The sequence below is a fragment of the Drosophila navojoa genome, chromosome 4 (genome assembly GCF_054131105.1).
Source record: "Drosophila navojoa isolate 15081-1374.11 chromosome 4, UAZ_NAV_1.0, whole genome shotgun sequence".
In the NCBI taxonomy this organism is placed as follows: domain Eukaryota; kingdom Metazoa; phylum Arthropoda; class Insecta; order Diptera; family Drosophilidae; genus Drosophila; species Drosophila navojoa.
The window spans coordinates 9,198,013-9,211,362 of NC_142892.1; the positions used below are offsets into that span (position 1 = coordinate 9,198,013).

Genomic DNA, 13,350 nt, shown 5'->3' on the forward strand with positions numbered 1-13,350 from the left:
TATGGTAGGAAATAAACTTTTTATTGCCATGCTTAAGCTACATTTATTGCAAAATAATTAGTGTGGTATCGTTATCGTTATCGCTATCGCTATCGCCATCGCCATCGCCATCGCTTAACGATTGCCGGCGATATTTGTTTTGCACTTGTCCACTTGGGCCTGGTTACGAAAATATTTGGTATCGGCATCTACTAAGGCCAACTCCCCCGTCCCCAGCTCCGTCTCATCCAGAGCCTTCTCCCATTAGGAGTTGGATCGACTGCTCGTCAGGTAGCTGCTGCTGCTACTGTTGTAGATGTTGTTATTGTAAAGCATTGAACCCATGGATGCTATTGGTACCGGGCCGGGTCCGGAATGCAGCGTAGAGCTGCTGTTGCTGTTGTTGCTGCTGCTGTTGCTGCTGGTGGTGTTGCTGCTGGAGTTGTTGTTGCTGAGCGAGATCAGCTTCATATTTGGCGGCGTCTGCGGCGGCGTATCGGGCTGTATCTCGGAAAACCCCACCCTCTGCTGCTGGGAATGGGGCAAGTAGGGCGCCTGGCTCGAGCTGGAATGCACCTGGAGCTGGGAGAGGTCGCGATGCATATTGATAGGCGTCTTGGTATGCATGCCCATGGCCTCGGTGTACACCGTAGGTATCCGCGAATATGGCGATGCGGCGGCGTAGCTGCTCATCATACTCAGCGGCGAACCGAGCTCGACTTGCGGCCCCATCAGCGTCAGCGACTGCTCCGGATGCAGCTGGGTCGTCGGCGAATCTGGCACCAGGCCCGACTGAGACTGTGCCTGCTGCTGCTGTTGCTGTGGATAGTAGTTCTGGCCGAGATATGCCGTAGGCGGTGGTGTCTTGCAGGCGACTGTGTCGGCCACACTCCAGATTTTGGGCTTGCTCGCCGGCACCGGTATGCCACAGTCTCTGCTCAGCTGGTTTTTTTGAAGGGTGTATTCACTGCCAGCCCCAACTCCCTCCTGGCCATGCCCGTGGCCGTAGCCAGGATTGTAGTACGCAGCTGCCGTCTGCTGCTGCTGCTGCTGCTGATGCTGTTGATGCTGCTGTTGCTGCTCCTGCTGCTGTTGCTGCTGCTGGTGTGCATGGGCGTGGGCGTGGGCGTGAGCGTGGGCGTAGGGATTGTAGGAGTGCGCCGGATGGCTATTGAAATTGGGTGCACCGTACGGCGGCAGGCCACGGATGGCCAGCAAGTTTTGCGGCTCACGCTCCAGCTTCTCCTCGATGTCCAGATCCTTGTCCGACTTGGCCAGCTCGGACTTGATACGCTGATTGCCGGGATCTGGTGATTAAAGTTGAGTTGGCGCAACGCAGACAAAAATTAAATTAAATTAATTTCCAAGTCAAGAGCGGAAGTAGACAACTTCTAAGAAGACTACAAACTTGCCACTTGGCATTTGCCACTTGCCACTTGCCACTTTCCACTTGCCAACAGCTGGCAGCTGACTCTGACTCTGGCTCTGGCTCTGGCTCTGGCAACTGGGCGTTTGGCAGTCCTTGGCAGGCGCGGGCAAAAACCCTTGAAATTGTTGGTGGGCGTTGATGCGTGCAACCCTCGCGTGGAGTAGAGTCAGAGAAAGCTTTCAGCAACAAAATGCTCCGGCTTCCGCCAACTCCGTCCGTGCTCCGTCCGCCAAGTCAGTCGCCAAGTCGAGCAAGGCCGCCTTCCATGCATGTGGAGAGCCAAGTGCGGGCGCAAGGCCACTTTGCCAACAATGTGCTGTCAACTTCCGGGGAGGATGTCGCCTAAGCAGTCAGACAAATAAACGGACGGACGAACGAACGAACGGACGAACGGACGGGCGATGGAGGAAGAAGACAAAGATTGCATAACATTCGTTTCGCCACATAAATTGTACTTAAAAGGCCGCTGCCACAAATCTGTAGTTTGGGGTCTGGGAGTGGGGGCTGTGGGGCTGTGGGGCCAAATGGCATGAAGGGTCAGAAAGCGACAGCCATTCAAATCGATAGAATGAGCCGGGAGGCGGAGGGCTTTCGAAAAACAATACAAATACGACCTTAAAATGATATAAGCCCCCGCGCATTCTATGGATAAAAAGAAAACATTCGGATTTAGCCACTTGCCTGGGTCAATGACATCTAGGGTAGGGGGCAGGGGGCAGGGGGCAGGGGGGGCTGACAAAGGGGCGGGCACAAATTAAGTGACAGCTTACCAAATGTGTCGCTGGCTTGCAGCTTGGTGCCCTCGCCGGGCTCCTTCTCCTTCTCCTCATCCGAGAGCAGTCCGTCGTCATCGTCCTCGGTCTTGTTTTTTGGTTCCCACGTCATTTTATTCTCCTTTTTCAGACGGCGTCGCGCATTCGCGAACCATGTTGAGACCTGGGTTAGCGTCATCTTCGTGATGATGGCCAGCATAATTTTCTCGCCCTTGGTCGGATATGGATTCTTCTTATGCTCGCTGAGCCACGCCTTCAGCGTCGCCGTCGATTCACGCGTGGCATTCTTGCGGCGCGAGGCGAGATCATAGTTGGGCCCATAGCTGCAACGCAAACAGTTCTCATTATAGATTACGATATTACAAACACTGGGCAAACAGAAAGCTAAACAACGCCCCGATATGAAACAAACAGTCAAGTGCCTGGCTCTTCCGGTCAATCAGAGGCAGCTCAGACGGCGCTCTTATCAGCGCCTCAGGCAATTAACAGTGTTGGCTTGGCTCCGCTTGCCTTGGCCACACCCTTCGCCAGTCAAACAATCACATTCAATCCCATCCAGCCTTTAAAGCACAACTCAAATGCAAATATACAAAGTCCACGCGGCGCACGATGGGACGCAGCAATTAAAAGGTGTTTAAAAACCGTATAATACGATCTTTAACTTTGACGGCTGGGTCGGAAGTTATTGCGGAATCTTCCATAAATAAGTAAGCCAATAAGTAACCGAATTTAAATTATTATTTTATGTGTGTGTATTTTTGGAAACAATTCAGAAGCTTTGATACTGTGGGAGATATATATGGAGTTTTGAGTTCTCCAAGTTATTTAAGAGCCCAACACTCTTTAAACTAAAATATTCAGTCTATTATATCAAGCAATGCTTCTCCCACATTCTTTCCCAACTCCCTTTACCTCCCATAATAATCCCACTAAATACTCATTCTATAAGATTTACTTAAATGCACATTCATTCCATTAATTTTAATACTCAAACTATATTTCCTTAAGCTCTTTAATAGTCCCATGCATAACTCTGTGGCTGGGCTGCCTTTAAAATTCAATATTTTTTTAGCACTTTGTTCAAATTTTGTTTCTTCGGTCCGAGTACGTGTTGCACTTTCGATTCACAAAATTGTGCGCCGTGGAAAAAAAATCAGACGAGAATGAGAAAACCGCGAGAGGGGAAACGCTGTGGGAATTTTAATCTGTGCATTTGTAACTTCCTTCCGCCCAGCTCGCCGTACAATCAACAGAGCGTCCCTTCCAGCCATAAACTTATCGAGTTTACTATATATTTTTTAAAAGCTTCGCGGCTTCGGCTTCGGCTTGGGCTTTGGGCAAGGGCTAGGGCAGGGTCGCATAGCTACAAGCACGATATCCCGGCAGATTGTCTACGCGCGTTGCCGCACAGTTTAAGTCCGGACCTGGGCCACTTGCCACACGTCTCATGCCCCCTGCCCCCTGCCACTTGGCACTTGGCACTTGCCAGTGGCTCAAACCTTTTGGTGGTGATAAAAACTCAGCAGACGGCGCACGAAAACTTTTGGTCGCCGGGCCATGAAAACATTTTAAACTCGCTTAACTTTCTTGGCTGTTTGTATTTGTTTTGTGTATCGGTGAATCGCAGATTAGAGACTCACCCGTACGCGGCCAGAGTGGGATCGTAGGAGTAATAGCCACTAGTTGATTGCAGGCCAGCCGAGGTCCAGGCGTTCATATCGGTGCCGCTGCTGGTATCCTTCATGCCGTAGGGATTACTCTGAAAGTGAAGCAATTTACGCACACTCAAATAGTTAATCAGTCGTTGAAGAGCCTCAATCAGTCGGCTAAGCCGATAAAATGCTTGTAAGCTTCCAGCAATTGCCTACTGGAGTAGCCACGGCGACAGTTGAACAGACAGACAGACGGACGAATGGACAGATGGACAGATCAAGAGATCGTGATGGCCTCCAGCACAACTGTTGATGGCCAAGCACTGTGGAAAACCGGATGGCAAATCGTTGCGAGGCGCTCGCAACCTGTCGTCGGCTTACTTTCTGCGTGGACTTATGCCCGCTGCACAAATCCAATTAGCCACATAATATAATCAACGGCATCAAGTTCACTCTGAGAGAGAGAGAGGGAGAGGGAGACAGCACTTACCAGAGGCGAATAGAAGGCCGAGTTGTCCACACCGATGCTGGGGTAGGGGTTCTGCTCGTTAGAGGGATACGGGCCGCCATAAACTCCTACGCCCGCCGAGGGCAATGCCATGCGGGAGTAGCCGCCGAGCGTCAAACGCGCCGAATCGTACTGGCACGAGCAGACGGTCTGGCCCGAGACGGGATCCGTGATGATCGGTCGCCCGTTTTCGCAGCAGGACATGCTGTGCGCTGCACGGACGTGAACATCTAGGGCACTGCCAACGACGCCGACGCCGCTGCCGCCGCCACCGCCGCCGCTGACAGCTGGATCAGTGTCTGCAGCGCCGGTTACATCGCCGCCGACTGCATCTGCATCCGTCGGCGACGTGGCTGTGGCTGCAGTCGGGCCCGCATTGTTAGACGACTGGGAAATTGCACCTGGACTCACTGGGCCGGTGATGCCTGTGGTAGTCGAGCCGCCCGAGGGACTGAGGGAGGCCTCGTTTGTGCCGGACAGCGGCGAGGGCACCGAGCCCCCACCATGTCCGCTCTGGCTGTCGCCAGTGGTTGCCGCCGCACCACCGAGTAACTGAAAGCAAAAAAGAAAACACGCTAAATTTATTTCACCGAAAAAAAACTCTATATATATATATATATAAATATAAAGGCGAAAAAGGTTTTGCAATGGTACGATTCCTAAAACAGGTGATGCGATCAAGGACGACATTCGGACAAGGGATAGGGACAGCGGCAGGAGAAGGGCATGTTACGCAGAGTGCCGAACCCGAGACCGAGATCGAGACCGAGACCAAGACCGAGCTCGAGCTCGAGTCGAAATCAAGAAAACAGATTAAGACGATAACTCCAAATGTCAAAATATTTTATTGGCTTGGCGCATTTTGCGATCCGTTCCATCTATTTTCACTTCATTAATTTTCAATTTATCACAGTCAGATTTCAGATACTGTTTTGGGGCTGTCTTTGCTCTCGTACTCCGATGGACTCGGATGCTCAGCTGCCCCGATGCTCCGATGCCCAAAGCCTCGGCACGGGCAACTCTTTGAAGAGGGTACATCCGAAGTATCAGCGGACCGATCGACCCGCTCGATTGAGTGTGGGCATTGCGCAGCCAGAAAGGCAAGGAAATTGAATGAGGCACTCAGGTATGCGCTTGCACGATAACCGCAACGAATCGCCGACTTCGATTTGAGAGACTGTCCAGAGAGACTGTAAGACCCTCAGCCACTCAAAACAAACAGCAACAGCCAGAGCAGCAGCAGGGCAAGGCAAGTGCTAGGCTGCTCTGTGCCCATGCTGAGCAGGAGAGGGAGAGGGAGAGGGAGAGTGAGAGTGAGAGGCTGGCCTGTAAAGATCAATGAGCGTAAAATAATTTATTTCTTCAGGCGCTTGACGCCTGCCTGCCTGCCTAGCCTAACCATATAAGATAATCCAGTTCATCCGAATTCCCTCCTCTCAACTGTCAATATTCTAATTACGTTATGAATGGCCTATCCAAACTCTCGCACACAGAGGTGTAGAAACTGGAGTATACTGAATTTTTGATTAACCTATTACCAAAAAAAAAGTTAAATAAGTTAATAAGAACAGTTATTACGGCAGCCACTTGTTGCTACCGTTGCCCCAATTGGGGCGTCGTCCACTCACTCGTTGAGCCACTGTAGTCAAATTTATGCTTTAAATAATAATAATGGTAATTCAGGGCTTAAACAAGCTGATTTCCAACACCTCCTGCCGGGCTATCTAATCGCAGGGCAATTTCGTGCGGACACACCGCGTCCAGCTCCAACTGCTGTCCCGGACTTGAAATTATTGCATAATGAAGGCGTTTTCATGAATGAAATCTAATGAATTCTGAATGAATGACCAGTTGGCTCGATGGCCGATGGCCGATGGCCAACTGTAACGACGTCGACGGCGACGCAGGCAGCAGGCAACGAATCCAAAAAAGAACCACAACAAGTGGCTGGACTGCCCTCCTCATTGTCCTCCTCCTGCTGCTGCTGCTGCTGCTCCTCTCTCTCTCTCTCTCACTCTATCGGAGTGTGGCCCTCTCTTTCGCTCAGTCAACAGCTAATGTACAAAACGCTGCGCGCGCTCATTTCTTATTATTCTTTATTTTTATATGCGATTCGAACATCAATTTCAGTTTTTGTGGTCGTCCATAAAAAACACATATCAGCGACGACAACGACATTGAGGACCAGGACCCGAGGCCCGAGAGCTGGCCAACTGGCCCGCCGTCCGTCTCTCTATCTGCCTGTCTGTCTGTCCGTCCGGGCGAGCGAGCGCGGTCCGGCGAGGCAGCCACCGGCCAGCGCTTATTATCGGCACGCAAGTCAGTTTATTTTTAATGATTCTCACTCACCCACTCTGGGATGCATTGTGGAGGACTGGACGAGGAGGCGCTGCAGGCTCGGGGAGCCGACTTTATCGTGAGCTCAACGAACAGACAGACACCAACACCAATACACAAACACTCAGAGAGTATTGGATGGTCCCGCGGGGAATGGATTGGCTTAAAGACGGCTTTAGTTACCACAATGCGGAAATGTTGCAAATGTTGCCAAGTGTTGGCAACTATTAAATATTGCTTTATAGTGCGCTGTTTTATGACTTGAATATTACGATAAACGGTGTGAACTGCATGTCCGCTTTTAAAGTCTGCCATGTCGAGGGAAGGATATTCACACACACACACTCACATAGATGTGGCATTAAGACTGGAAGCATTTCAAATAAATTACTACGCTGCTGCATTAAAGTGCTAAAACACACTTTGTAAAGTTAATCAAAGCTTTGATTAGGCTAATTAAATGGAATAATAAAAGCTTGATTGAAAACGTTTGTTGAGTTTTTTAAATGCTGAATTCAGATACTCTCTATTGACGTGAATTATAGGCTCTAAAATTAATAATAGTCATGATAATGATAATAGCAACGACAATGAAAGTGACAATAATATTGAGTCTGGCAATGTTAACGGAAATTGTAATGCCAATGATAATGAAAATGAATTTACCAATGACAATGACAGTGGCAATGATAACTAAAGAGAAAATGACAATGACAATGACAATATAATAATGAATAATAATGATACAAATACTAATTATTAATACAAGTTGACAATTGCCAAAAATGCTAATAATAATACAATTATAACACTATAAATAATTTTATATACAAGATCATATTATTGGCCTGAAGACTAGAGAGGTAATTCAATATATGAGGTATAATAAGTGTTAGCAATAAACTATTTGCATTGTGCATCATTATAGATCAGAGACGGAGCTATAAATCCATCAACGCCCCATGTGTCTAATATATGTACGTCTGCCTTCCTTCCTTCATTGGAACTGCAATCTGGAATAGTTCAATGTGAGCCGCTCAATGGCGGCGTGGCGTGGGCGTCGTAATAGCTGAACGGTTGCATGAAGCAAGTTCAAAGAATCGAATGCCACGCAGCCAGCGTAGCTTGCAGCAGCCGAATTGCAAAAACTTTTTAAGTAGGCAAATCGACAAACCATCAGCAACAACAACAACAACAACAATAAAACTAAAAGTGAAAAAGTGAAAAGCATCAATTGTAATTGCTTGAGTGAGCGGGTTCTACTTATTGAGTTGCCTTTGAAGTGCAGACAGCAATAACAAAGACAACAATAACAACAACAACGATGAGTGCCCCACCTTGTGGCACACATGCCCCGACCACCCTGCACTGGGGAAACTGCTGCCGTCACTTTATGGTTATTAATTTTATGATTTATGTTAAAGCTCACGAAAACGCCTGGGCCAACCCGCCAGCCAGCCAGCCAGCCAGTCAGCCAGTCGTTCGGTCCAGACCCAACTTTTTTGCCAATTTCAATTCCAATTGCCAATTGCTCAGTGCGTGCAACAAAGGAGCCAGCAACAGCAGCAGCAGCAACTGTATGCGTGTGTTGTGGATTGTTGTGGCTGCTGCTGTTTCGCTCTTGTTGCTGCTACCGCTGAAGATGCGTTTATGGATTTTTGTTTTTGCACTACCAAACAACTGCAACAACAACAGCAGCAACAACAGCAGCAACAACAACAGCAGCAACTTCGTCTCTAAACAAAGAGTCTGCTGCAAAAAGTGATAGCTGCTCCGCAATAGGTTGCGCCTGACGCCAGTCGACTTGCCAGTGCACCACGGCAACGGCGCCGACAACAGCAGCAGCAACAACAACAACAACAACAACAACAACAGCAACAGCAATGACAAACAATAAGCGAAATTAAAAGGAGCAGAAGCTGGCGCAGGAGCTCACAGGCTCTGCCAGCATTGAGTTTCGGTTTTTGGTTTTGGTTTTTCGGTTCTGGGCTCTCTGCAGACACAGACTCGAAGCACTGGCAACGGCAGTGCGTCGTGGCATTTGGCATATTCTCACATTCATCCAGCAGCCAGCCAGCCCTTGCCCATGCCCATGCCCATGCCCAAACCCAAGTCCGTTCCCATTCCTTGCCAATGCCAATACCAATCCGAATGCCCATAGCTCTGATGCGTGTTTTTGCTAATGCGAATAAGTTGTTGTTGTGGTTGTTGTTGCTGCTGTTGTTGTTGTTGCGCTCCTTTTATTGAATTAACTTCAGTTTGCAGTAGTTGTTGCTTCACGTCGTCGCAGCAGCAGCAGCAGCAGCAGCAACAGCAGCAGCGGCGACAGCTCCTGCCATTGGAGCCAACTCTTTGTTTTCAGCGTGCCAGTGGCTTTCAATGTTTGCATTAAAAATTCATAAATCAATTATGGAATGCACACTGCAAAATATTAGTTTTTTCTCGCATCTCGGAACGGGGATCGGGCCGTGAGTCCGTTTCAGGACCTAACTATGGTTATGCAGCCTGGGAATTTCAGTTATTCTGCCATGAAATGCGTGAACTGCGGCTCCTTCGCATGAAGGAAGTTGACAATTCTGTTCATGCACACAGACTCTTGATTAAATTCACACACACGCACACATGTGTGAGTACATTGTGTATGAGTGTGCATCTGTGTGTGTGTGTTTATATCATATATTGAATTCGTCAGCGATTTTCATGTCATATTTGGGATGCCGAATTGGCGTTGAAATTAAAATTAAATTAATTTAATGAATACGAGTTTTTTTTTATAGTATATATATAAATATATTATATGTATGTGTGGGTAAATACATGGACATATGTGTTTGTGTAGCTGTGTAGGTCTTGAATTCCAGGTCAATTATTTTTATGTATGTAGTAATAGCCTAGATGGAGCATTTATATATGGATATATGTATATATGTATGTACATGTGTATATATGGGTTATAAAAGAGCTTTTTTATATTTTATGAAGTGGATTATAGTATATACACAAAATATGTGAACAAGTGAATGTGTGAAAATCCTGTTAAAAGTAAGTCTGTTCTATATTGAACAGATTCAATTAAACAAAGAGAATGAGAGAGAGAGAGAGAGAGAGAGAGAGAGAGAGTGAGAGAGAGAGAGAGAGAGAGAGAAAGAGAGAGAGAGTCTCATATAAACCAATTGCCAACATTATTAACAATTTAAGAATCTAAAAACGTAAGCAAAGTTTCACAATAAATACCACTCATGAAACCCACCAAGAAACCGCATTTAAACTTAAGCAGAACTTGGACTCGACCAGAGTAGACTTCCAGAGCAAAAGAGAGAGAGAGAGAGAGAGATAGACACAGCAGAGTAACGTTGACTCACATTAGTAGACCGCAGTTTGCACACATCCGCAGACATAATTACAGTCGATAATCTGAGCATACATTATTTTAATTAAAGCCCATTTGCCAGGTTTTGCATATTATAATAAACGGCGCTCTATGCGATTCTCATACACATAAATTAAGCACTGCAGCAAGGGCAAGAATCATATATACTTATATGTATGTATGTATGCACGTATGTATATACTTGAAGCAATATGAGTGTAGCATATTTACAGCACTCACTGTAAAGCGAATATCATGCCCTGCCTTCGGTCTTGGGCTCTCGCACCCAAACCTCAGCTAACTAATTTGAATTACTGAACTTCACATTACTCTACCTCCAACTCCTGCCCAGCTACCCAGCTACCCAGCTCGGAGCAGTAATTATGGTCTGGAGGCAGGACTGCAACGGCTGCACAATGTCCTAAATTGTGCAACATTTGCTTGCGGCCGTCTATTAACGGTGCAGCAAAGTCCAGAAGCTGGACATACTCGTATTCCTTGAATATTCATGCCAGCCACTGCCACAGCCACTGCCACTGCCTGTGGCCAGGGCGCAAAAATTTAAATTTATGTTTATTTCAAACACAGTCGACGACGTCAAAGGCGTTTAGGAATGTTTATGTATATATTATATACATATATACACATATATATTTTATATACGTATGTGTGACTGAATGTATCTAAGGTACATGTGTATCTATATATATATATGTAAATTATTATACGTCAATTATAATGATATATGTATCTGTTTAAATGTCCTCTTAAAATAGTTTAATAATAAAATTAATTCATTTACTTTTTAAAAAGTCTGCCATTAGAGTTTAGTAATATTCCATGAAATTCTAAATGCATTTTTCTGCATATTACGACTCTAAATTTTGAGGCGTGACTAAGTTAGGTAGCTTTGTTGCATAGATAAAGAAAGTTTGCTTAGAAGCTAAACTAGGTAATAAAAAAAAAAAACAATATATATCAATATTCCTCTCGTCTTTTATTTCTACTCACTAAAGTCTCAAGCTTTCATTTGTCTAATTGGAAGTTTTTAGATTTATTGCCATGTCACATTCAATGTGAATATAAAATAGAAAAATTAACAAATTAAAGAAATGGGTTTATATAAGAAAAATTTAGTTATTTTCCTTAATATTCAGTAAAAGCGTATAGAAATTTGGTTATGATCAGATCATCTAATACAAGAATAATCGTATGTTATGAGAGTGTATAATTTATGAACATATATTTGAAATTTCTAGCTTATTATTGAAATTATATTTTAAATAAAATTCAAGAAACATACAAGTTTCTAAGTAGAAATCCCAAAGTTTCCACTAAAAATAAATAGTTCCTTGCTCAAATATAAATATAAGTTTCATTTCATTCGTGAAGACAACCAATTTATCATATATGAAATCTAATAAAAGTCTGCCATTTTTGCGCTGATCAATTTTAAATATATTAAGAACTATTTAGTTTAGTTTAGCAAATATTAAATAGTTAAACTTGCTTTGGCTTAAATGTGTTGTATTATTATTATATTATATGCCTTATCTAGATGCTAAAAATAAATATATAATATAATATATTATATTATATTAATAGCAATTTATTCACTCTTGTTTTTATAAAATGCTAATCCATAAGATATTACCATTGTATCATAAAACGAGAATTCGAATGCCCTAAACTCTCAACTAAAGCAAAAACTATAACGAATCAGCTAATCTTATCGCCCAGTGCTATTATTTTGATAAATAGCCAACATATGCAAATGCCGTATATTGATATTCATCATAAGCAAATACCCAACTCTCTCTCCCTCCCCCTCTCCGTTGCTATCTAGATTCCCATTCAAGTTCGTTTGGCATTTGCTTTTCGCTTACCTGATTTGCCGACGGGTAACCATATCCAAACTGCGCATATGCAGCCATTGTCGCGTTCGTCTTTGTCGCAGAGCTGCTAACGGGAACTGGCTACGGCTACGGCAGGCCGCGAGTGCGAGTGCTCACTGTGGGGGGTGCCGGCGCGCTGCAAGGACGCTGAGGAAGCTGGAGCAGGCGGATGCTGGGCGAGCACTTGCCAAGGGGTTGGGTAGTGGGTGTTGGGTGGAGCTGAAGATGGATGCGGACGCGGATGTGGATGTGGATGTGGATATGGAGCTGGAGATGGTTTGATGTTGTTAGTGGTGCTGGTGGTGTTCGTGGCGGTGGCGTGCGTGCTTGGCGCGAGCGCGGCTAAGCACTCTGGGCGCTTTTGTTGTTTGTTGGTTTGTTGGCTATTGTTGTTGTTGTTGTTGTTGTTGGTGCTGTGTTGTTGGCCTTGTTGAAAATTGATAAAACAAATTGTCGATGTCGAGCAGTTCTGTTAATGTCGCCGGAGCCGGAAAATGTTTTGTTTGTTTTGTTGTGACTTTGCGTTTTATTCTTTTACTTTTGTATGGTTTTTGCTGCTGTTGTTGCTGTTGTTGTTTGTCGTTGTTGTTTTTTATTGACTTTGGCTCTTTGCAGCTGTTGCGAACAACCGACAAATCGTCCTCTGATGCTGGACACTATTTATTCACGTATTTGTCACGTATTTGAGTTCCCGAACCTCACTTCAACACGGACTGCACACGGACCGACCCAAAGGTCGCGCTAGTTAGTCACAATAACATGTGTTGCTGTTTACTAGATGTTTCTTGTTGCTGTTGCTGTTGCTGTTGCTGTTACGGTTACAGTTGCTTTAGATGATCGCCGGCACTGTTATTGGTTGCTCTTAATTTGTATTTGCTTAGTTAGTATATTTTTCGTATATTTATGGACACGTCGAGGCTTCACGCATTACGTCTATTGCACAAACACATGGAGAATATTTTTTTGTTATTTACGGCAATTGCAGCGATCGACGGCTGAAACGAGTTCCACAACCTGTCAGTGGCCTCTCTCTCTCGCTGTGAACGAACGGGCTTGAAGTCCGTCGACAAGGCACCGCTGGGATGTGCGCCTATGCCTATTCGCGTTTAAACACAAACTGGTCTGCCCGATGTCAGAGACAGCCCGGCCAAGGGGCACACAAGGCCGACGCGCTGTCGACGACGGCGTGAGCGAGAGAGAGCGAGAGCGCTAGATGGCGTCTGTAGTTGGGGGAGCGAGCACATTAATGTTCTGGTTAGCTGTCGTTCCAACCAGAGAGAGCGCAGCGCATATGCCGTCTCTCTTGACACGGCCCTGCTGAGCATGGGCGCAAGCGAGACAGCGCTATGTGTGCTCGTTGTGCTCTGTGTGTGTGTGTGTGTGTGCGTGTGTTGCTAACGACAACGC

General features: G+C 45.7%; 1 protein-coding gene across 1 annotated transcript; it reads right to left on the minus strand.

Moving 5' to 3' along the window:
• Positions 1 to 13,074, minus strand: caup (caupolican). Its single transcript, XM_018102544.2, has 5 exons — positions 11,935 to 13,074; positions 4,324 to 4,893; positions 3,822 to 3,940; positions 2,179 to 2,504; positions 1 to 1,286 (listed from the first exon to the last, which is right to left on the minus strand). The coding sequence occupies exons 1-5, from the start codon at positions 11,980 to 11,982 to the stop codon at positions 244 to 246; spliced, it is 2,106 nt and encodes a 701-aa protein (XP_017958033.1). The 5' UTR covers positions 11,983 to 13,074; the 3' UTR covers positions 1 to 243.
• Between the last annotated feature and the right edge of the window lie 276 nt (positions 13,075 to 13,350).

Bases quoted from the DNA above. Each gene is read 5' to 3' on its own strand.
- caup (XM_018102544.2), bottom strand. From the start codon at position 11,982: ATGGCTGCATATGCGCAGTTTGGATATGGTTACCCGTCGGCAAATCAG. The intron at 2,505-3,821 runs GTGAGTCTCTAA...TTTGCGTTGCAG, and splicing joins CCCACTCTGGCCGCGTACGG to CTATGGGCCCAACTATGATC. The intron at 1,287-2,178 runs GTAAGCTGTCAC...TTTAATCACCAG, and splicing joins GCAAGCCAGCGACACATTTG to ATCCCGGCAATCAGCGTATC.